General features: G+C 29.8%; 3 protein-coding genes and 3 non-coding genes across 6 annotated transcripts; 2 read left to right on the top strand and 4 right to left on the bottom strand.

Moving 5' to 3' along the window:
* Positions 1–7,448: 7,448 nt before the first annotated feature.
* On the bottom strand, positions 7,449–8,752 carry LOC100809785 (histone H3.3). The gene is made up of 4 exons (XM_003550362.5): positions 8,513–8,752; positions 8,261–8,337; positions 8,058–8,148; positions 7,449–7,819 (listed from the first exon to the last, which is right to left on the bottom strand). The coding sequence occupies exons 1-4, from the start codon at positions 8,582–8,584 to the stop codon at positions 7,649–7,651; spliced, it is 411 nt and encodes a 136-aa protein (XP_003550410.1). The 5' UTR covers positions 8,585–8,752; the 3' UTR covers positions 7,449–7,648.
* Positions 8,753–11,465: 2,713 nt separating this feature from the next.
* Positions 11,466–12,425, top strand: LOC100780022 (uncharacterized; the record flags this gene model as incomplete). Its single annotated transcript, XM_014769708.3, has 3 exons — positions 11,466–11,635; positions 11,720–11,854; positions 11,917–12,425. Coding segments are annotated over 3 exons (510 nt in total), but the record flags the coding sequence as incomplete, so codon positions are not given.
* Positions 12,426–15,829: 3,404 nt separating this feature from the next.
* On the bottom strand, positions 15,830–15,912 carry LOC113000011 (small nucleolar RNA R38). The gene has a single exon (XR_003265284.1). It is a non-coding gene; the product is annotated as a small nucleolar RNA R38 (small nucleolar RNA).
* Positions 15,913–16,015: 103 nt separating this feature from the next.
* LOC113000020 (small nucleolar RNA snoR20a) lies at positions 16,016–16,100 on the bottom strand. Its single transcript, XR_003265293.1, has one exon. It is a non-coding gene; the product is annotated as a small nucleolar RNA snoR20a (small nucleolar RNA).
* A 169-nt stretch (positions 16,101–16,269) lies between these two features.
* On the bottom strand, positions 16,270–16,349 carry LOC113000017 (small nucleolar RNA snoR64a). The gene has a single exon (XR_003265290.1). It is a non-coding gene; the product is annotated as a small nucleolar RNA snoR64a (small nucleolar RNA).
* Positions 16,350–20,111: 3,762 nt separating this feature from the next.
* On the top strand, positions 20,112–23,689 carry LOC100810841 (bZIP transcription factor 29). The gene is made up of 4 exons (XM_003550364.5): positions 20,112–21,750; positions 21,836–21,968; positions 22,103–22,187; positions 23,102–23,689. The coding sequence occupies exons 1-4, from the start codon at positions 20,549–20,551 to the stop codon at positions 23,341–23,343; spliced, it is 1,662 nt and encodes a 553-aa protein (XP_003550412.1). The 5' UTR covers positions 20,112–20,548; the 3' UTR covers positions 23,344–23,689.
* The last annotated feature ends 1,272 nt before the right edge of the window (positions 23,690–24,961 follow it).

Here is a 24,961-nt window from a genome sequence, read left to right on the forward strand (position 1 = left end):
TTTCAATACTTTGATTGTTTTTAGTGTTATTTTTTAATTAAACTTTTATCTCAATAACTAATAACTAATATCAATTTTTAATGTAAATTTTTATTACGTGAGTCGCTAAAGTTAAACTTTAATTTCAATTAAAAACATCATAGAAAACATCTAACTTACTAGTTACTACACTTAAGTTTTATCCAATACTACCACTTCACATGTCCTTAGATTCGGTGACATCATAGCAGATTGGTAGGACTCAGTTCAGGACGATGGTTGAGTGGCATGGGACTACAATGAGACCCTACTTTGTTGTTGTCCATTCCTTTCAAATTAAAAATAGCCATGATGATCAAACATTAGATTATGTCATTCTCTACTGGTCCTCTTCTACTAGCTTAAAATGAATATTAATTATTTTTAAAATTTCAATGAATTTTCTATTTATTTTGTAAAAATATGAAGAAGAAAAAAATTGAATTTTTCTAAACGACTAAAATGATTCTTAAGCCGTAATCAAATGGGCCCTTACAAGCTGTTTATTGCACGGAAAAGAAAAGAAAAGAAAAATGTGCAATTCATTTGCACATGATGAGGACAAGGATCCAACAGAAAACTATGCAAAGTGTCTATTAGGTTGCGATATACAATCAAAGTACAAACAGAAGCAAAGAACATACTGGAACAGATTAATAACAGAAGAAGGGTCTATGATTGAAAAAGTGGAGCCCAAGATCAAGTTGGAGATTGAGACTAGCCATGGCACATCCGTGCAAGTATCATATTACCCTCCCATAAGACAAGGTTCACTGCACAACACAAAGAGAAGGAGCTTTGCCAAGATGTCCTTTGATGGACACAACCATTAAGAATGAAGTTGATTACCACATGGGAATAGGCTTCAATTGAGAACCATAAGCTACCTAGATCCCATTTCTATTTTATAATTTATAGTTTGTTATTATATAAAAAGATAATCATCTAATATATAAATCAATTGACATAAAAAATTATTTTATAATTTATAGTTTATTATTATATAAGAAGATAATCATTTAATATATAAATCAATTAACATGAAATAATTTCAATTTAACCAGTCATTTATAACCTTATTAGATATATATTTTTGTTGTTAAGTACTTGAAAATGATTTTTTTTTTGTTTATGATGATCTTACCCAACTAGAATAAAAACATCTTCTAAAAGATTTTTGTGATATATAAAAAAAAGCACTTTAAAAAATATTTTGATCAAATCATGAAAATACAATTGAATACCTAAGTTTTTTTCATTCACGATGATTTTGTGTAACTTAAACTCATTGAAATACTCGTAAAAAGAAAAGGCCATTGAAATCAGAAAAATAAAAATTCAAAGCACTGATTTTACAATGAGATGAAAATTTTTCATTAAATTTATTAAATGGACAATAATAAACATTGTTGTTCATTGATTTTATTTTAGTTACTCGACAGTTTTGTCCTTTGTAACTTTTTTATTTTTTTGAGTATCTTTGTCCTGAATGAATCTTAAACTTTTTTTTTACGGAATGAATGAATGAATCTTAAACTTAATTAGTTGAATCTAAGTTCTTATTATATATACCCTATATAAGTTTAATTGGTTTTAAGTTGTAGTAACAACACATGTCAAATGTTTAAGTTAACACCAACTTTATTAATTATATTTATATTGATTATCTTAATAAAATTCATATTATTATTATTAAAAAATAATATATATTATTATACATTTTAATATATCATAATTATTATATTATATATTTTTTATATGTAGGAATTAAACATAATATTAGAAGTTTACATTATTTAACCAAACTCATTAGTATATAATATATAACATAATATATAAATAATTTATATACATATAATTAAATGATTCATACGTAAGATGAAAAAAATTGTGAGGACCAGATCAAAAGAATTACACAAACGCGTAAAATATTAAACTTTACAAAGCTCTGACTATTTTCAAACTGTACTGGAATTTATTGAGTATGCACCCAGTTAAAATAATACTACATTTTTACGTTGCCAACATGGTAGAGGGTGGTTAAGTTGTAATATAACTGGTTTACAAAATTCACACATAATCTATTTTTTTTATCTTCTTTAGATGAAAATAATGATACATCAATGATTTTATATATTTTTTTAAAATTCTTTTTTTATATCTCTTTCAATTACATTAAAATAAATATACATAAATTAATATTCATAAACACTGATGTGTAATGTAACACTTTAAGAAAGATTTTTTTTTTTAAAGATGATATTAATATGATATAATAAAAATAAAAATTTATAATAACTCGCATATTAGTAAAAAAAGGTTATTAAATGATTCAGTATAATTATATTATTTATGATTTTAATCAATAATTATGTATATAACTTAATATTTTAAATTAATTAAAATCTCTTAAATTAAAGAATAATACAATTAATTATTATTAATAAGTATATCTTTAATAATATATTTTTTATTATTGATATTTCACGTAATTATTTATGAAAACTATAAATATAAACACTCATTATATTAAATATCTTATCATACTTTTGTTTATATATATATATATATATATATATATATATATATATATATATATATATATATATATAAATAATAGTATCCAAGTGAGGGTTGGATAACATCATTTTTTATTTTTATTTTTTGCTTAAAACAGTAACTGGTATATATTACAGCTCTTGATAAAAATAAAAATGTAAACAACAAAAAAAAAAAGAACAATGTATATATATAACTTATATATGCTTAATCAACGATATCATGCAAATTCAATTAGGAAGAAATTTGTCATCACACTAATAATTCTATCCAACTTAAAAACTTGATTGAGTCATGAAGTGAAAGACATCTGAATACTGGAAAGCTTATGCACCATACTATCATTGATCAATTCTGTTTGAATGTTGTAATATTGTTTAATTAAGTTGATTAATTGTCGGTAAAGTGTTAGTTTCTTAATAGCCTAGTAGAGTAAACACCATACTAATTAACATTAATAGATTGACTACATAAAGTACTTAATCTTGAGGTTCTGAACTTTACAAAACCTTAAGTCGTTGCTTATTACAAATAGTATACAATAAATGGAATACCGCGTTAAGGATAATAACTTCAGAACATAAATGCGTGGATTTAAAAGGAAATTAATTGGTATTTGAAATCATAAATGTGCAAGAAAATTTAAATACTCCAACTTTAACTTAAATACAAGAATGTAACTTTGCTTAAAATAAATGCCTGGAACTATAAAGTGCAATGAAAATAAGATGCAAATGAAAATAAAATGAAACTCAAATGTAAAAGTAACGTAAATGAGAATTGAAAAGAAAAGAAAATGAAGAAGTACTCATATCTAATTACTTTGTGAAAAGGATTATTTATAAAAGGTTTGGGGTATTTAATTAATTTTCTTGTACTCATATCTAATGTACATTTTTGCTGAAAAATTAAAAAAAAAAATGTATGATAACTTCTGGCGGATCTGTTTACTGATCAGTGAGTTTGGGTGATGAGAACTATATGCATTGCCTTTTATTATATATCCAACTAATTAACAAAGAGTGACGTACCAATTAATGCCTATTTATGATACGTAGCAATTCATCAGAAAGAAAGTAGAGAAAGAAAACAAAACTGGTTATTGATTGCTTGTTCAATCTTTTGAAACGATATAGTGTTGAGTACGATTTATGGTGAAGTTTTGGTAGAAACTAATCACAGCACATATGGTGGAAAGTGAAAACTTGTGTTATAATAAAAATTAAAAGTAGATGTTAACAGTCTCGCGAGGGTTACCTAATTGAAATATACGTACCCTTACACTTTTTGATAAAAATGTGAAACTTACAAGCATTTGTTTTTCATTCTCGTTGCACTCATTTCCTCTTTAATTAGGATTCCTTAATTATACACAAAGAGGTCATTGGCATCCCAATAATTTGTTATTCTTCCGGGGAAAAACAGAAGAGAAAGATCATCAACATGGCCTGCTAGGTGATTACACCCCAAACGTCCTGATATGACATTAACAACTATTCAACTATTACAGAACAAATTATAGTTACGTAATCTTTTATTATTCAATATCAAATTATATATAAAAATGTTATTATCATGGTATTATATGTTTTAAAACAAAAACAATAAAATGTAAATATGTGTAATAAGTGATCGAAGTTTTTCAAGAATAAGCAATTCTGTAAATGTGTTTCGCAGTTGATCGAAGGTAAGTGGTTTAAACATTTACGGAAGAAGTGATTCAAAACCCACTGACTTTTTAAGTATGATGAGCTCGATTATTTTGAAGTGATTAAGTATTTAATAATTAGTTTTAAAATGATAAATGTCTAGGCTAGGTGCTCAACATTAGGAGTTTTACGTAGAAAGTTTTGAGGATTAATTAGCAGATATACATAAGTTGTCTATATAATTTAACAAGTATTGAATTCATTTTAGAGGTTAGTTAAGTCGTTAATAAAATGGTAGGATAGTTCATTTAAGGTATATATTTGGATGACGAAATTGGAATTATGGTTTAGAATTTTATTTTAATTGTAGTTTTAATAAAATTGATTCAGAGTTGCAGACTTCATATTTGAATTAATCAAATTAGACATAATTAAAATTCTAATTAAGTTCAATATGATGTAAATTTTTTTTGTAAATTTCATATCTTTTACATTTTACTTTAATTAAACACAATCATAAAAATAAGTCATAATGATAGTTACAATTGTGGTAACAAAGATTATGACAATCTGACAGTGATTATTAATGATGAGTATAATAATATTAATGGACGTAACAACAAAAATAACAATTGTGATAATAATGACAACAAAAATAATAATAAGGAATGTTCTTATACGTGTCAATAGAAATTGCCAATTTTTGTTAACAACGTCCCAACATAACAAAACTTTGGAGAAGAGCAACATAGATATCGTTATAATTCCAAACACACTTTTAGTAGATAGAATAAAGAATGAGTACTTTAAATAGTTAAATTAATCGTTAAAATTGTAAGCATTCATAAATTGATCCTAAAAAAAGAAACAAATTTAATTTAATTTTTAAATATGTAAAAATATAATAAATTAATCTTACAAATAATTTAATAATAAATTAATTTTTAAACTTTATAACTTAATATTAACTTAATATCAAAAAATATCTTTAAATATTACAAATTAATAATAAAATAATTTCAAAATTTTTAACAATAAAATTAATTTTACATTTTTATGTATGTATTAAATTTATATTTTTTTATATGAAGAATAATTTATCACTAAATCATAGTTTCAGGTAACGAATTTGGCTAGTTATCTGAAATAAATAAGCAAGTGAAATGATATGATAATGGGGGTACAATTGATATGATTGATGAGTGAATTGGGAATAGGATCATAGTGATTTGTCTGAACAAAGGATGCAGTTGGCTAACAGGTTGAGCGGCTTTTATGACAGATGGTGTTCACGGATGAGTAAGTCTGAAATTTGATTCATTAGCTTCACATTTAACTCACTTTTGTATTATTTAATTAACGACACATGCAAAGATTACCAAGTGAAAGTGTCAAATGACAATCAGAATCTGTAACAGCCATCGCAAGAAGTGGTGCACACCATTTATACTACTTGTCACCACCATTTTATTTAGCAGGATGAGGCTAACCCTGTCTGCCTTTTTTTCTTTTTCTTTTTAAAAATTAAGTAAAATACAAGAAATTTAAAATAAGATTTTGGATTTTCATTTCATTTCATTTCATTTTCGAATGGAACTGATATTATCATCAGGTTTAAAATCCAAAATTTTAGATAAATGTACTTTCTTAATAGTTTATAGTTTCAATAATTAAAGTAATTGGATAAATTAGTGCAATTAAAAATAATTAAGCTGACAAATAATATTTTCTATTTTCATAATTTTTTTTATATTTTTGCGAGTATTGATTGATTAATAGTATAAACACTTTTTTTCTTTTCTGAATGATAAAAAATAAAAGTATAAACACATTTATAAGCTTCAAAAAGCAACTTTGTCTAAAGAATATTAAAAACATTTCTAATCAATGGACTAGGTTATATAAGCTTTTAATTAGCATTCCTAAAAAAATTTATTAGCAACTTAAAAGCTTTATCAACTAGTATTGACAAATATCCTAAGTTTATAATTTTTCTATCCATTTTTTGTCCAATATATTGAATTCACAGGTTAAAGAGAAAATAAAACGATTGATGGCGATAAATGCATTTTATTAAATTTTTGTCTGAAACTGAAGACTACATAATATAATAAAATCGTTACACATTAAACCAATTGACTTCAAGCAAAAAATAATCGAACCCGAACATGGACAATACTATTTTATAAGCTAGATCATGCTTTATTAAAAGATTCTACCTTAAAAAGTTCAACGATTCTGAACTTGTTTCAAAAGTTAATCTAATTAACGTATTGAACAGGTGACCACCTAAATACAGAGTAAGCATATTTTAATATAAGGGAGTTGTTATTGGCTCTAATCTCTTTGCCATTGGTCCCTAACATAGTTGTGAATTCCTCTTTTACCCCCTTGCCGTGTCACCATCCAACCCAGCAACCCCAATGCCGCTGCAACAGCGTCAGGTGCCACTAACACCTCTAATCTGCATTAATCTAGAACCATGACTTAGATCTTCACCACCATCATCAAATATGTTATCAACGTGCAGAGGAAGAAGAGTGAAAAAGGCAACAAAAGCATAGTTCTATTTTTGGGTAAAAAACATAAATAGCATGATTAAACACCTCTAATCTGCATTGATCACAATTTCATTGCAACTGAATCATTTCTGTGAAAATAATACTTTTGGAACGAAAAAAATGGTGTAAATCCCTTGGTAGCAACCAATAGCAACTCCCAATCTACTTCAACTTTGTGGTTAAATTTCCGGCATTGGATACTAATTGGGCCAAGCTAAAAACCTTATGGAAACGGATCACAAAAAAACGAACAAAAAATTGGGCCAAGTTTAAAAAATTCAACCCAGTACTGTGCTCTCGAAAACTAAACGCAAAACACCAACGCCTCATGGAAACTTCAAAGAACCTACGGCGCAACTTTTTTTTAACGTGTGATGGTGAACAAACAACGGCATAAATAAAATTGTTAATCATCCACCGAAATAAAGTAAAAAAAACGTGTCCATGTTGAATTTGGTTACATTGACACCTTTTCACGCGCATACTTTTCCTATCCTTGATGCTATATGCTAGGAATAAGCAAGGCAAGAAGAACACGTCACGTTTTAATAGCAAAAAAATCCAAAGACGTTCGAGAGAAGATGAAAATCAACACCCCATGTTTTAATAGCAAAAAAAATTGCGAAGAATTAAAATATAACTTTTTATGAAACTCACAGAGTTGGCCAAAGTGAATCTAATTATTCAAATATTTCAGTTTAGGATCATTACAAATGCTAAGTTGTTGATTGATATATCTATCTTCTATACATCCCATAACAGACAAACCGGAACATAACACTAAAAATAACCCTAAAACAAGAAATGTATTGCAAAACGAAAAAAAGCAGCAGCAACTACGTTATTACTCTTATTATTAGCCTAAGCACGTTCTCCACGGATGCGGCGTGCGAGTTGAATGTCCTTTGGCATGATGGTCACCCTCTTGGCGTGAATCGCACACAAGTTGGTGTCCTCAAACAAACCCACCAAGTAAGCCTCCGCAGCTTCCTGAAGCGCAAGAACAGCGTGACTCTGGAACCTCAAATCGGTCTGCACAAAAAAATAAAAGCTTAATTTACAACGAAACAATAAACAAAAAAAAGGTAAGAATGAAAAATTAGGGTTTTGACTTTTGAATTAAGAACATTTTTTTTTGTTGACAAATGTTAATTGTTGGTATTGTTAGTTTTGTTAGCGGGGGATTCTAACCCAGAACCCAGAAATTCTCCCCCTTCCCTTGTCCCTTCACCACTGATCAATAAACTAGTGTTTTGAAATAGGAATATACCTTGAAGTCTTGCGCAATTTCACGAACAAGACGCTGGAAGGGGAGCTTGCGGATCAGAAGCTCTGTGCTCTTTTGGTATTTTCGGATCTCACTGAAACCACGGAGAGAATAATTCAATAATCCGCGAAAATTCGAAACAAGAACGTGATGAGAGATGAAAGATGAAAAAACAAAACAATTTACTACAGAAGAAGGAGGATTACCGAAGAGCAACAGTTCCAGGGCGATAGCGATGAGGCTTCTTGACTCCACCGGTTGTCGGTGCAGATTTCCTTGCAGCCTACACAGAAATCACGCGTTTATTCAATTATTAATATCCAAAATCACATAATTACGTAATTGAAGAATCAATTGTCAATAAACCTTCGGGAAATTAGGAATAAAAGGTAATTGAAATCGAGAAACCCTAACTAGAAAAAAAAAAACGAAACCCTAAATAATAAAAAAAATAGTACCTTGGTGGCGAGTTGCTTCCTAGGAGCCTTTCCACCGGTGGATTTGCGAGCGGTTTGCTTGGTACGAGCCATGGAAAACGATTGAGAGAGGAAGAAGACGCAGAGAAGACAGAAAATTGATTTTCGAAGGTGCGAAAGAATAATTGATGTGCGATGTGGAAAAGATGGAACAGTTGATTTGGTTTTTATATGGGCGTGTAATACGAGGGTTAGGTCGGTTTAATTGGTGGATAAGAGACGTCGACTTTGAAGACTTCAACGCTAATTAGGATTTGATAATTGATCGTAATCCGTGTGCTTGTTTCTAATTGGTCAGTTTGAGGAACTCAGGATTGCCAGCGTGGACGATTTGTGTTTCTTTCGTGCCCGGCGAACCCCAACTCACTCTATTGGCGGCCCAAAAAACACACGTTAAACTTAAACCCCTCCTCCAAAAACTTTTAACTAAAAATATACTACTGACAATTTTATTTTTTTTGTTATAAACAAATTAAATTATTAACTACTCCAAATTTGAGGAGTATCTTTATTTTTATTCTGAAACTATTGACCATCTAAAGATGGTCTCTAAATTATTAAATATCTAAAGATGCAAGCGTCATCACATAATTTTTTTGCTATTTTAATTATTAAATTAGTTTCTTAGAGATTTAAAATATCATTGTATTATTTCTTTTATTATTTTGTCACTGCATTGGTGTGTCAGAAATTTAATTTATCATAATCTCTGAAAAATACTAAAATGATAACAAAAATAAATTTTAAAAGTTTAATTTAATGACATATTAAATCTTGTAAGTTATGTTTGATGAAATAAGATTATATATTTGTGTCCAATCCTCTTTGTTGTGATTTGGGGTCTCTCCACATGTAGGTCCCACAACTCCTTTGTGCCTTCTTGCTTTTCCTTGACTTGAAAATTTCAGCTAATGGAAAAAAAAAAATCTTCTATTGTCATTCCTGCCTTGAAAATAACCAACATTAAATGTGAGTATTTATTCATTAAATCTTAATACATCTCACAAGTGTTCAAATTTTGGATTTTTTTTACTGCAAAAAAGCTTATTTCATTTCATTAAGAATCAAGCCATCAATACAATAAAAAGCAAAATCAAAACAATGTGGACTAAGATAAAACTTAGATGCCCTTACAAGAAAATGAGTGACTTAGTTCGCTTGTCTACAAATAAAACTCACACTCAATTGTAAATTAAGTGGATGTTGTTGTTGCATGCACTTAATACGTAAAAAATGCAACCAGTCTCGGTCTCTATTTTGGTGCATGACTAAAGTATATCATGGACATGTTTGCACTCAGTTTCAAAGGTGATGTGTTTGTGTAGCTCGAGTCTCGTGCCCATAAAACAGCATTCATTCGAAAATCATTTGAGGCAGCAAAGATGGAGGCGTCCACATTCCAAAGTTGGCTTTTCTTTATTTGGTGATCTGCAACAGGAATTTCTTACCCAGTTGCTTAAGATGAAGAAACGAATTGTTGGAGGAACTTACCACTGGAGAGAGTGTCTGGTGCACCCCATTTTCTTCAACACACAAACTGTTTCTTACACAAGAAATGGTAGCTTAATAATAAAATATTATTTCTTTATCTTCTACAACATCAACCACCGTACCAATCCGAGGGAAAAAAAAAACAATATCAAGAAGCAGAAGAGTAAACAAAACACTCAAACAATAAACAACACAACAATCACAAAACACCAAATCTCCAAATACAATGATTGAAAAAAAAAGAATGAATCCTAAAGGCAACACGTTGAGGCCGGCGTCGATTATACAGTTGGTTCTCGACGGTGAGGCCATGGATTAAAGACCGCGCTGGTGTGAGTGTGATATGGAGAGAGTAAAAGGAGGGATTTGGAAAGAGCACGTTGGAGGGTAGAGGAATCTGTATTGAAGAGAGATAGGCGGGGAAGGCTCTCGAGAGCACAATTGAATGCCTTTAATTTTTGAAAGGGTAAATTGAATTGAAAAATTTATGATGACACAAATTTTTGTTACCGTTGGCAATCAATTGTCATATTTGATGAAACTATTCTTTTTTGGGTTGCTTTGGGCATCCAGCAGTTTTGCTCGGCACCCAGCAACGCGGGTAAAAAGATTAAAATATGCTTCATCTTCATCGTTTCTTCTTCTTCTTAGGAAGTGCTTTTTCTTCCTCTTTTCTCTGGTGCTTCTTCTTCCTCTGTTCTCCGGCGACGGTGCTTGTTCATCCTCTTTTGTCCGACAGTGCTTCTTCTTCCTGTTTTCTCCGTGGGTGGTTGGCTGGTTCGTCGTGGTCCTTGGTTGCTGCTGTGGTGCTTTTGTCTTCTTCGTGGCTGTTGTTCCTTTGGTCTTCTTGATCGCCTTTGAGGTTAGTGAATCCTTCTCCACATGTTTCTGCATTGTATTGTAGTGTTTTGGTTTGCATTGTTTGTGTGCCTTTCTGGTTGTTGGTTCTCCCATGCCCCTGCTTCTTCGTTCTCCCATGTCCCGTCCATGGATTGGAATCCGTATGAGTCATACGGATTGCGAATCATATAAATAGTATTAGGAAACTTTGTGTCAGCTCTCAGCAAGTTCATTGCAGATCGATATTCATCAAATTATTCAGTTTCTGGATATCACGTGTATGAGTTCTGCAAGGTATTATGTGTCTGCTTTGGTAATTCTCTGAGTTTTGCATCAGGTATATTTGGCTTGTGCACTAGTGGTGCTATTTTAAATAAAATTTCATTGATAAAAAATAATCAACACTTGTTACAGCCCATTTAGCCCTCATTGTATAGTTGTGAATTTGTGCATGTTTGTATATGGAGTCTAATACCCTTCATTTATGTTGCAGATATGGAATTGTTCACGTGATGAAGGTAACTGTATCTGTCAGATTTTCACATCACATTTTTGTGAATGGTTTTTCTATTCATTAACTTATGGAATTTGTTGGATATAAATTATTTCCTTCTCTTTTGATTTTCACCAAACCCTTATATCTTGTTCTGCGGCTGATATCCGTGTTCATGAGTTTTTTAAGACAGCATATTTCAAGTCAGGGATCCACCCTCTTCCAGGTGCTCAGATGACTCTTCAGAAGTTATCAAGATTTTGTAGCCTATCAGTTGTAACGTATGCCTTTGGTATTGACCTTTCTTCATATTGTAAAAGAATCTTGTCAGCATTGACTAACTGGAGGTATTATTGTATAATCAGATCACGACAAAATGCAATTAAGGACCACATAATTGAGTGGCTAGAGAAGAATTACCCAGGACTGTTTCATGATATTCACTTTGGTAACCACTTTGCTCTTGATGGTGTGTCAAGACCAAAGTCAGAAATTTGTAGGTAAGTCACTCGATACTCTTTAGATTCCTGGTGATAGATTCCTGGTGTACTGCCATTGACAGGTCTTTAAATGCCAAGGTTCTTATTGATGATAACCCACGGTATGCCATAGAGTGTGCTGATGTTGGAATTAGAGTCTTACTTTTTGATTATGAAAACTCATATCCTTGGTGCAAGAACGAGTCTGTTGATCAGCATCCACTGGTGACCAGAGTTAAGAACTGGGAAGAAGTGGAACGACAATTAATGTCACTGATAGCTTCTTAGTCGTTAAAACTTGTAACAAGGATTTGTGGAAAACCATCCTTTCTACATGAAGTTCTGCACTACATGTGTTTGAAATATCTAATATATATTCTTGAAGACTTGAGCTCACTTAAAGTGGCGATAAGGAGACCACTCAGAAATGGCTTGAGGCCAAAGAACTATAAATGACAGGACTATATTCTTTTTCCCATTTTGAGCAACATTAAGGAAGATTGGAATAGGAAGTTGTTCATTATGGTCGAAATTATGGTGATTTTACCATATGTAGGAGTGAAATCTGAATCATATTGGTTATGCCATCCTACATTCAATCTTAACCGTCAAATTGACAATAAGTAAACGTTGTCTAAAACATTGAATTAATACACTCATTTGTTGCTATTTATAATATATAAATTAATGGTGCTTGTTTTTTTTATAAGAATTCATGTCTATTGTAATTACTATTTTTAACTAAAATATTCCAAATTAATTGTATGGACAAACAATTAGAAAAAAGAGAAAAATATTAATGATAATGGTAGTTTTGAAAAAAAATATATAAGATTTAGGACATATTTTGTTATCAATTAAATTAATTATTTTTCTTATTTTGGAAAAAAAATATTAATGATAATGATTGAAATTAAATTTAAAGATATATTTGACTTGCTAGTTATAAAAAATATAGAAATTAAAATTTAAAATATGATAAGATTGTTAGTTTAAAATAATGATTGAAATTAAATTTAAAAATATATTTGATTTGCTAGTTATAAAAAATATTGAAACCAAAATTTAAAATATAAAATATGATAAGATTGTTAGTTTAAGATAATGATTAAAATCAAATTTAAAAATATATTAAATTTGACAGTTATAAAAAATATTGAAACCAAAATTTAAGATTTAAAATTTATTTATTAATCTGTATCTTTTAATTTTTTTAAAATTGTTTTTTTAGAATTTTTTTATTCATTTAATTTGTTTACGAAATTTGATAATCAAACAAATTTGATATTTAATTGAATGATGTATTTAGATATTTATTATAATGATTAAAAATTAAATAAATATGATATTTAATTGAATGATGTATTTAGATGTTTTTTTATAACAATTGATAATTAAATAAATTTGATATTTTTTACATATGTAAATACTTATTAAAGCTATGATTTTTATTTATAATTTATATATGTAATTAAATTAATTATTAGATAAAAAATAATCATCACAAAATTTATTATGTAAATTTGCATGTACATTAAATATAAATTAGAAATTTTAGTATTATATATAGCGATACTATTTGTTTATAACATAAAGTGTCCATGAACTCAATTGATTTGAATGCTTTATTAATAATGCGGGAGGCACAAACGATCATATACTCATACAGATTGACAATTACTCATACTTTTCTTTCTTCTTGTTGTTGTTCTCTCAATAATCATGTCTTTTTTATCCCAAAGTCATGTCTATGGGTAAATTCATATTATTTTGCACATCAATTCTGAAATCTCAATTTAAGATCAATTTATCTCCAAAAGAAAGTAAAGATTCATGATAGAGAAAATAATTATCAACTTCAACCAAATTTAATTAAACATATTTGAAAGCATTTTGGAAAATAAAATAAGAAAATTTAATTTTATGTAAGCTTATATATTTTTCATTGTTATGTTTTTAATGTTATTGTGCATAATTATTTATTATTATGTAAAATGTATTTTTATGGTTACATACTTATTTTCCATATTATGTAATTATCATTATTTTTATTAAATATTATCATGTAATGAAATTTTTCTCTTATTTTAAATACGCCATACATTCATTGCTCAAGGACAGCCGAAGAAAATGTTCCAAGCATACTCCAAGCATACCATGTCTAGTTAAGGATCAAATCAGCTTATCTTCAAGCTCAAAAGGATGGATGAACACCTCTTGAACGGCATTGGCATCACGAGAATTAAAGATATGATGCACTGTGTCATGGCGCCAAACTTTTGAAACCGGGTAAAACAATTCACTCACTTTAAGGTCCTCCCAACCCTCTAAAGGTTGACTTAGAACATAGGGGTTCTCAAGGGGTTTATCAACCAAGGATCATTCCAAACAATGATAGAATTACCATTCCCCCCAAAAGTCATCTTGAACCATATTTAACCACTACCAATGAAACATAGATGTTGAACATTAGAACCAAAACTAGCTAGTAGAAAATCTAGTTTGGGATAATATTTAGCTTTTTGAAAACTTTTGATACTATAGCATCCTGGTCAAATAAAATTTTTCAACATTATTTTCCTTCCATAAATTGAAGCCATAAACATGTCTAAAAAACATGCAATATAAAGGGATTGGTTGGGTAACAAATTTGATAATGACATCCTCAACAATTTGGAAAGATTCTTGTTGGACCATTGAGTAATTCTCTTCCACATTTTGTCACAAAGATGATTAAAAAAACACCTTTTTCCTACCTATCATAGAATACATTCCAAATATTTTCCAATTCCCAAGCATTCAAAAACACCAAGGAAACTTGAAATGTTGTCTAGGGCCAAGGATTATTCTTGGTAAGATTTCTGATTTTGTGAAGTTCATTGCAAAATTTTGGATTAGTATCATCACACAATCATCACTCATGCACATAGCTCAATAGGAGTTTAACATCTTCTAATATCGTCCCCCAAAGAAGAGGTTTCTCTAAATGCACTGAGAGAGTTTCCAAAACTGCCATCGATATAATAAAGTCAGGAAACTGGAGCTCATACTCCCCACCCTTGTTATACATTAGATAGTTAAACATGGCACGTTCATAGAAAACAAGATTTAAGATTTGCTCTTTATTTTCGTTATTTTTTACTTGACATTTAGGCCCTCTTATCAATAAATAAAAGCTATTTCACTTTGTTTCATTAAATTTTAAAAATTTGATTTTAATTTTTTAAAATTTAAAATTAATAAAATACCAACATTTCTTTAAAAAAAATCAAAATGATAGAATTTAAAAAGATAAACAAATTTCAAAAACATAAAAGAATACGACAAAACTTTCAAAATTTAATATACTAATATAAAACATAATGAACAAAAGAGTAATATTAACCTTTTTATTCATAAAAATCAAAAATAGATATTAGAAAAAATACAATAACATTTTTTTATTTACATAAATCTCCTAGTTATTTAATATTTACAATTTCTAATAATTAAAATTTTTTGTTTACATAATTTTCTTACTTCAGGATTTGTTTAGAAGAGAGATAATGCTTTTAAGGATAGGAACGAAATTAATGGTTTATTCATTGTTCATATTTGAACAATGCTTCTAAGTGTTCAAATAATTTGAAATTATCAGTTGGTCTCACAAGTCAGCATGGGATCCTTCACTAGTTAATTACATTGACCATCTTCACAAACTGAGGTTAAACCCACTGGATATTGATAATGATTACCATTCGAAAATAACACCTTAAATTAATCCAATCATTCCCAATACATTTGAGTTGACAGTCCTGCTGAATATTGTGATACCAGTTGAAAATTTAAATTAGCTTACTTTGTAATTAAAAGTGAAGACAATACCAAATTTCGTTTCACGATTATCAAACAGATAATTTGCTAAGCATTATTTGTTGTCAAAAAAACAAGAGACCAACAACAAACATTGCAAACACAGACACAAAAAAGAATAAATCCAATGTATTGAACCAAACATTGCGTGTCAGATTACAATTTTCAGCACCTGTTGTATCAGCCAGGGATAACTGTAAAAAAAATATTTATCATCATTCACGGCACTGTTCAGTTCAAACAGATGAACATTTAGGAGACACACCAGAATACCCAAAAGAATCGATTAAAAAAAGAGGGGAAAAAACAATATTGTAAATCAGTTTCGTAGCCTCAGACCGTCCTAGTTCAAAATTTTCCACACAAAAATGCAAAATTTTGCATTTCAGCCAAATCCAATATTTGCATCATTGGCTACAGTATTAATAAATAAATAATGACTAAGCAAATTGTAAGCTTGTAACAAACAACGAATAATATAATTGCAAAAAGAGATAAAATGGAGAACCTCGCAGAAGCAATAAAAATACAAATGAATTAGAAAAAAAAGGGAGCTAACGAGAAATTGAGAATGTGAGTAAGCGGCATCAGATCTTCCTATTCAATGAAATGATATTCATTGCACTCAAATTAAAGATTGAGTTCTCAACAATTTCGAAAGATTCATCATTTGGCATCTTATGCTGAAAGCATATAGACAAAAAACAAAATGATTTAGCGAAAACCCTAAAAATGATTAGAAGGATAAGATGGGGGAAGGCGAGGGAGACACAAGTGTAAACTAGGGCTTCACAAGATCAGTGGGAAGAAGCTTCACTTTATAGTGCTCGATGATATGGAAACGAAATCGGATGGCTGCGATTATTTGGGCTTGTTTAATTGGACCAGTGGCCCAATCTACGTTTTTCTAAAAGAATTCGGGCTAAAGAGGCCACTTACACAAAACACTAACTAAAATATGGGAATTGCAATAAGCAATTCAGCAAGTGCGGGAAGCAATTGTCACAATCCTTTGACAAATTTTAGTTGGATAAGTGTTGATCCAGAAAAAATAAAGAAAGAAAAAATGTTGTGAGGGTTTAGGCTAAAGTTTTCGGTGTACCAAAGTTTTTTTGTTTTTATTTATTTTTTTACTGCAAGTTTATTTGTTTTATACTTTTATCACGACTACTAACATGTTTAATTATTTAATTTTTTTTATAATTATAATATTGATATGAAATATTTATCAGTTATACTGAGAATTAATTTCTACTGAAAAATTTAAATAATTATCTTTACAAAATTTTTTCTCCCAATCACATTTTATTTATTCACAAAGTTTGAACCAAATACTTTATTTGAAGAAACAAATCCATCCTTGGCGATTTAGTTTGAGCGTGTATGTTGAGTTGAAGTTGTTTATTTGTTGTGTACTGTTGTCATTTTTTTTTTTCTTTAGCATCTTCCATTTTTTTTTTGGAAGTGTTGTTGGATATTTTTAATGAATAATCCTTTGACAGAAAATTTAAAAAAGCGACAATTATTTGCTCTCAACGTTTTGAAGTGCTGCACAAGCTAACCAAGCAAAATGTAACCCAATTTATGATAACACGAGGAGATATAAAATTAATTTAATGATAAAAAATAAATAAATAAAAGAATAGGTAGTAAGTTTGAATTATTTTAATAAGAAAAACTAATAAATTTATAATTAATATTTGTTGATGAAAAAAAGATGATAGCCTATTTTACATATAGTGAGTAATAGCTTGAAGAGGAAAAATAAAAATAAAATAATAGCAAGTTGAAATAACAGTTTGATAATGTACATATTGTTGTCTGCTAGTATGAACTTAACAATGTACCCGTTAGCAATATTTTCAAAAAAAAAATAAAACAAAAAGAATTGATGATACTTTCGACACTTTGTAAGTTATCAAACCCAAGCAAACTAAATGCATAATAATCTCCTCAGTGACATGTCAAATGAAACAATTAATTGCAGTAAGGTGGGAATATAAGCAAACTAGATAAATACTTTGATTAAGAGAGGAGGGTTCCATCAATGACCACTTTCAAAATAGAAAATGAAAAAAAGATGGACGTGCTTTCTAAATAGAGGAAAATAATTCATAAGTATGGCTCTAATCTTAAGCTTTATTCTATGTCACGGAAAACATCTCAACAACTTTTGACATGATGTATCTTAGACATACTACCTAATACAACTTTATTTTTATTTCACCATGTTTTGGACCATTCAAAATAGCCAACTCAACCAACTCTTGAAGTCTGAACTACAATCTTATGATCAATTTCATGCAAGTGCCTCACTAATCAATCAATAATTGCATCAACCTTTATTTATTCTGTAAACAATTTAAGCGAAATTATAATTAATTACACTTCTTCTCTCTTTTTTTTTTCTGAAGGTAATTACACTTTCTTCTCTTTCTATATGTTTGAACTATACAATTGTCACGTTTAGTTTTGAAAATTATATGTTTGAATTATACTAAGAAATAAAATGTGTTCCATTTTAGTCAATTCCAATATAAACACACACTTTAATGATGGTGAAAAAACTATAAATTAGCATCTTGTGTATACTCATTCTTTGCAGATTCTTGTTCCTGAATATTTTGTTACTGCTAACACATCGTTGACATTAAAATGAGATAACATACGACACTTATTAGTCTTGCACACGAGACAAACATAGGGAGTATTTTGTATAAAGATTTTTTTTATTTTATATGAGAATCATGAATTTATATGAATGACTAAATTTTTTCGTTAATCACAAATATTTTCACATAAATTTTTTGGAAATCAAAAAGTAACATAATATTTTTACCATGATATTTAATTATTTATCACATTAAATGATTTAATAAAAACAATATTTTTAGCATAATAAAACTTATTTTTTAATTAAGAAAAGTTAGACTCCTATCTCTCATGGCAATATTTTTGTGAGAAACATTGCCAAACATATTTCTGGAAATATTATTTCCTAGGAATATTATTTCTTACAAAACAAATCAAACATAAAAAAAACAAACATTTCCAACTTAGTACTAAAAATAATTGATATTTTACCATGTTTATTTTCTATGTTAATTGATTTTTTTTTAAAAAAATACTTGATATTTTTACTCATTGCATAGTTCGAGTAAAAATAATTGACATTTTACTGTCTTGTAATATATCATACCTAGTCAACAATATGCCTTCGGTTCAATATACATGTTTACATGACCGCTAGTTTTGACCATAAAATGCAGTTTTAGTTGTTTTCAATAGAATTGATTTTTTTGGTAATATTTTTTTATTTCTAAATTTAATTTTACAGTGAATGAAATTGATTGTTGGATAAGTATTTTTTTTTGTTGTTGTTGGGATAACTAATTATGAGTGCGAGATTCGAATTTTTTATGTTAAAATTTATTTTACCAAAATTTGAAACAAACTAATTCGTTTTTTTGTTGCTGATAAAAAAAAACTAATTCGTTTTTTATTTTTCGGTTTTAAAAGGAGGGCCTAGCCCAAAGAAATCTGGATTAACTCTAGTTTTACGAATTTGGGACTGACATTACTATCCAGCAGGGGAACAGAGGAGAATCCAATAACCCATGGCGAATAATATTGGTTTCACAAAATTAATTTAGTTAAAAATCTGCGTTAAATAAAGTAATAACTTTTAAATTTAAAATTTTCGAAACGAAAAATAAAGTTTAAATACAAATCACCTTATTTTAAAATAATTTCCATAAAAAAAGAATACAAACGTTCCCTCAAATTACTCATGTGACGTGTGGAAACGCGTTTGTTGAGTCTCCATCAAACCAAGATGTAAAGTTGTTAAAGTGTGTTGACTAATGGAGGAGTTTCCTAATACGTGTAGATTTTCAAATCAATTAGATAACAAATAAATAATAAATAATAAATAATAAACTATAGTCTATACAACATCATCTAGTAATAAATATTAAAAATAAAAGGAATAGAACGTAATCCAAAAATAAAGAAAAAAATAAATATTTATTTTAGTCTTGTAAAAAGTGAAAGTGTGATAAATTCATCCTTATGATAAAAAATTTAAATATAATTTTCAAATATATAAAAAATACAATAAATTAATCTTATTTTTAGATTTATGAAATTATTTTATAAATAAATTGTAATATTTAAAGATTAATTTTATATTAAATTATATTTTTATAATTAATTTAATATTAAATTATAAAATTAAGAAATCAATTTATGATTAAATTATTCATATAACTAATTTATTAATTTTTTACGTATTAAAAATTAAATTTGAATTTTCAATTGTGAATGATGAATTTATATCCTCTCACATATTCACTGATCAAAATCAGTATATTTTTTAAAGGAAAAAGAAAAATATCCGCGTCCGAACAAAGTTGACACGCGCAAGCCATTTATTTCACGACCAAAAGACGAAAAACAATTACAATTTACTTCAAACACGCACAACACAACCACATCATCGTCTTCATCGCTCTCCGACACTTGAACCTCTCATGTTGTTCCTCTAGAAACCTCTTCCGCTCCACCGTGGAATTTTCCTGCTTCTGTAGCACAAAACACACACACACACAAACTCTGCTTTAATATTATTCACGCCTGTCCTTGTCGTGGTGCTGGTTACAAGATAGGGTTTGCACTTTTTAATCAGAAACTAGCCATGACCAGGTACAGAAAACTACTGTGTTAGTTAAAAAACATTCATCGATTATTAGCAACTTTTTCAGTAGTAGTGTAGCCTTGTAGGTGAACTGTGTGTTAGGATTTTGAAGTTTGATTAATAGCCGTGTGTAGAAACTAGAAAGGTTAGTGATTGTTGTAGAATCAATGGTAGGTGTTGATCAGAGTAATATGAATATGAATCGAAATAGTGGTGTATTTGGTTCATCATCTGGGGGTGCTCTTAGACCCCCAAATCGATTGAATAATCAAATGGGTGTTGCTGAGAACCAGAACCAGAAACCCTATGGTATGCCACCCTCACACCCTAATACCAATATTTCACCTTCATCACCTTATCCTCAATTTTTGGGCTCCCAATCCCAATCCAATTCTGTTTCCCAGCGTTTGGGTTCTCCCAATTTGAGTCCTGCGTCGTCCCATTCCAGGTCTTTGTCTCAGCCCTCTTTTTTCTCTCTGGATTCCTTGCCCCCATTGAGTCCTTCCCCTTACAAAGAACCTTCCTTTTCCGACTCAATTTCGACCGACGTGTCTGCTGAGGAAAGCTTGCCTACCTCTCATGCCCCTTTGCCTAATCGGGGTCATGCGCTTCAGCTTGGCCATTCTCTTCCTCCTCGTAAAGGACATAGGCGCTCTAGCAGTGATTCCCCTTTAGGAATCGCTGATTTTATTCAGTCTGCCCCTCAGTTTGTTCCCTCTAAGACTTGGAGCAATCGTGAAAATTCGGCATCTAGGGGAGGGAACTCTGGTTTTGAGAAGCCGATTCAGTTAGTGTTAAAGGAACCGATTAAGGATATGGACCGTGTTGATGGTTTTGGTGGAGAACCTATGGTTGGGAGGAAAGAGGATGATGCACTGGATGATTTGTTTAGTGCATATATGAATTTGGACAATATTGATGGTCTCAATTTTTCTGGTATGGAAGATAAGGATTTGGATAGCAGAACTAGTGGTTCCAAGACAGTTGAGAGCAGTGATAACGAAGTTGAGAGTCATGCAAATGGCAAAGTGACTGGTTCTCAAGGGGCTAGTTCCCGCTGTTCTGAAGAGAGGAGGGAAGGAGTGAAGAGGAGTTCTAATGGAGACGTTGCACCTGGTTCCCGACACCGGAGAAGTTTCTCATTGGACAGCTCCATAGGAAATTTCCATATTGGAGATGAATCGCCTAAGCTTCCTCCTTCACAAAACCGATTTGGTCAACACTCTCCTAGCAGTTCAATAGATGGTAAGACATCTGAAACAAGCATGGAGTTTGGAAATGGTGAATTCAGCTCAGAGGAGCTAAAGAAAATAAAGGAGAACGATAAACTTGCTGAAATTGCCATGGCCGATCCTAAGCGTGCTAAAAGGTAATAATAGTCTTCTCTTTGACCGTCTTTATGTCCCTTTATTTTTTTGAGGGTTAAAAACTAATGCTGTGAAATATTTTTCTAGGATTTTGGCTAATCGTCTATCAGCTGCTCGCTCAAAAGAGAGGAAGATGCGGTACATTTCTGAATTAGAGCTCAAAGTACAAACACTTCAGACAGAGACAACCACATTGTCTACTCAGTTTACCAAATTACAGGTGTGTACGGTCTGAGTTGAGCCAATATTCCCTTTTCTTCAGTTTTTCAATTATATTTTATTGTGTTGAATAATGTTTGCTTCTAGCATTCATTTATTCTTTTCTTTCCTTTCTTTTGTTGTGCTTGTCTACAGATGGATAATTCAGAGCTGAAAAGTGAGAATAATGAGTACAAATTGAGGATTCAAGCCTTGGAACAGCAGTCCCAACTAAAAGATGGTATGCATATGCATTTCTCTTCTACTTTATCTATTAGCTCAAATCTGCTCTAGCTTGTTCCACCCAGTAAAGGGTGAACTTTTCCAACTTTATACAGAAATAACTTATATTTATCATCTGGTTCAATGATCTCTGATTTTCATTTAGTAAATGGATTTTATGTGTGATAACACGGTTCAATATTGTGTTGGTTCTCAACATGTAAATGGCTGATGTTAATTCACTAAAAGTTGAGTGATTTTCTATCCAATTATGTTCAAAATCTCTGCACAACTGCGCCTTTGAAATCTACCTGTCTGGTCTAGGAATTTGATTCAATCTTGCAGAATGCAAAGTACATTTGCACTAGTAGTCTAGTACCATGTTTTTCTAAAGTTCTTGTTTTGCATTTCATGGCCTCTTTAGAACTGCATATGAGAAAATGTTAGTGTAATTTTGCCAACACAGATGGTGTCACTTAAACTCTCTTGATGCCAAAATAGAAAGAAAAAGAGAGAGAGAACACGATACTAGGAAGGGAATTCTGATAGTCAAGGTTCAAATGTTCTTTTTATTGTACATACTAAAATAATAGAACTCTTTATATATGATGTTTCGATTCTTAATGGAAAATAGTTGAAAACTACACTAATTTCGTTATTACCACAAAACTTCTGTTGTCTTCATGCCTAATGCCTTTATCAGCAGTGACTTCTTTACTAGATGTTTCTTTGTAATGCAATTATACACTGTAAACTTGTATCTCCAAGACCAAGGCATTGGCAATATGTTTTTAGCAGCTTGAACTTGTAACTCAATATGTATCTCCATTTCATCAGCCTCTCCCTTCTAAAATGCACTGTACTGCCTTGTTTTTGTGCTGGAGATGAATACTTTAGCTGTGCTATCCATCATTTGTGTGCTTGTTTTGGCAGCTCTGAATGAGACCTTGGATGCTGAAGTGCGGCGTTTAAGACGCACAGTTGCAGAACTTGGTGGAGAGTCTCTTCTCTCAAGTCGCATGGCTCAACAGCTTGCTATTAGCCAACAAGTGTTCCAGTTACAGCACCAGCAGCACCCTAACCAGCTTAGACATGTTCAACTGGACAATAGCCATTCCCAGGAGCAGACACAGACTCAGTCACAGTGCCACAATGGCAAAGCTACTGCCTACTGATTAGCACTCTGATACCATGTATGCTCAATGTTTGTGATATGAATCTGAATAGGATATTGCATGACCAAACAAGCTCAAGTAAAAAAAAAAAAGACTCGATTCTAAGAGAGGACCCGTTAACAAAAAGAAAAGTTCAAAAGATACAAGAGGCAAAAGGAGTCTGTGAATGCAATTCCTATCTAATAAGGTTGTAGTTCGACTTGTGCAAGCCCAAGGATATGATTATATGAAGACTCAAAATAGTGTATAATTGTTAACTTTATTGCCTAAGATTTGTAGTTATTATTTGTAAATCTAATGATGATTTGAGATAGATTTCATTAGAATTTATGATTGATTTTATTAAGATTTGTTTTAATTGATTTTTTAAAATTTGTTTCGTCTATTAAAATGAAGATTCTATCATTTGTTTGGATATGTTTCTTATTATTATGATTTGTTTTCTATTTTTCTTCTTCTATCATTTAAACTCACAATTGTTTAAATGAATTAAGAGCTTTCATCTGGCTCATGTAATTTAAGTTAGATTTTGAATGAAATATCAAATATGAGTTTCTCCAAATTGTTAAGAGTTTTTTTTTTCTGCAACAAATAGTTTTATGATTTTATAAGGCAATTTGTGTTGTGACTATCAAAATCTTATGAATTATTATTCACTTATTTATATTTTAAGTGTGATGTCAATATTTTTTTATTTAAAAAATAATCCTATTTTCTAAACTTGAATTTCTCAAGTTGATTCATGTTTGTTTTAGCATCAGCTTGCCTGCATAAGTATGTTCATTTCTTATTTAGTTTATAGTTTTTTCTTCCTCAGGCTTTCACCCATCTATATTCGGAAGAGTTTTCATTCTACTTGATTTTGTCATCTTTATATCCTGTTTGGTAGAAAGTAGATAGAAAGGATGCGAAGAAATATGTGAAAAATAAAGTAAAATTTAAAAGTATTTGATTAAAAAGAAATACAAGAGATAGAGATATAAGTGTAAATATGTGAGAAATAATAAATAAGTCTTACCATGATTTAAATTACTCTCTTAATGGACAATAATTTAGCATAATTACATAGCATAAGTACTGATTATTGTACATTTGAACATCATCTAAAATGTGTCCACCCAACAAACATGATTATGTAAATATAATTAATTTTTGTTTTATAAGTGATTAATTACTATTAGATATTTCAATAACCTTATAACTTTATCAACCCATTGTAAGATAATTTATCATCTTAGATATGTTATATGTTAACGGGTTGAATTAATTTAAAATGATTGTTTTAAGAGTCAATAAATCTATCATATATTATGTATTGTGATTGGATGATGTGTAAAATATTTTATATTGTCAATCAATAAATTTTTTTAGAAAAATGTAATAAATAATTATATAAAAATAAAAAAATATAAAGCAATATACATTATAAGATAGATAGATATATTGATAGAGATATGTACTTTATGTTGTATATTTAAGATAATTTTAGTTCATTACTATTGATCCAAGTATATAACTAATTGTTTTTTTCGATGACGCGAGATCATGTAAACTTTCGGCTGTAATATGTATTTGAATTTACACTAAGATTATTTGAAATTATGTTGAAATATCAACT

Source organism: Glycine max, chromosome 17, assembly GCF_000004515.6.
Source record: "Glycine max cultivar Williams 82 chromosome 17, Glycine_max_v4.0, whole genome shotgun sequence".
Classification (NCBI taxonomy): Eukaryota; Viridiplantae; Streptophyta; class Magnoliopsida; order Fabales; family Fabaceae; genus Glycine; species Glycine max.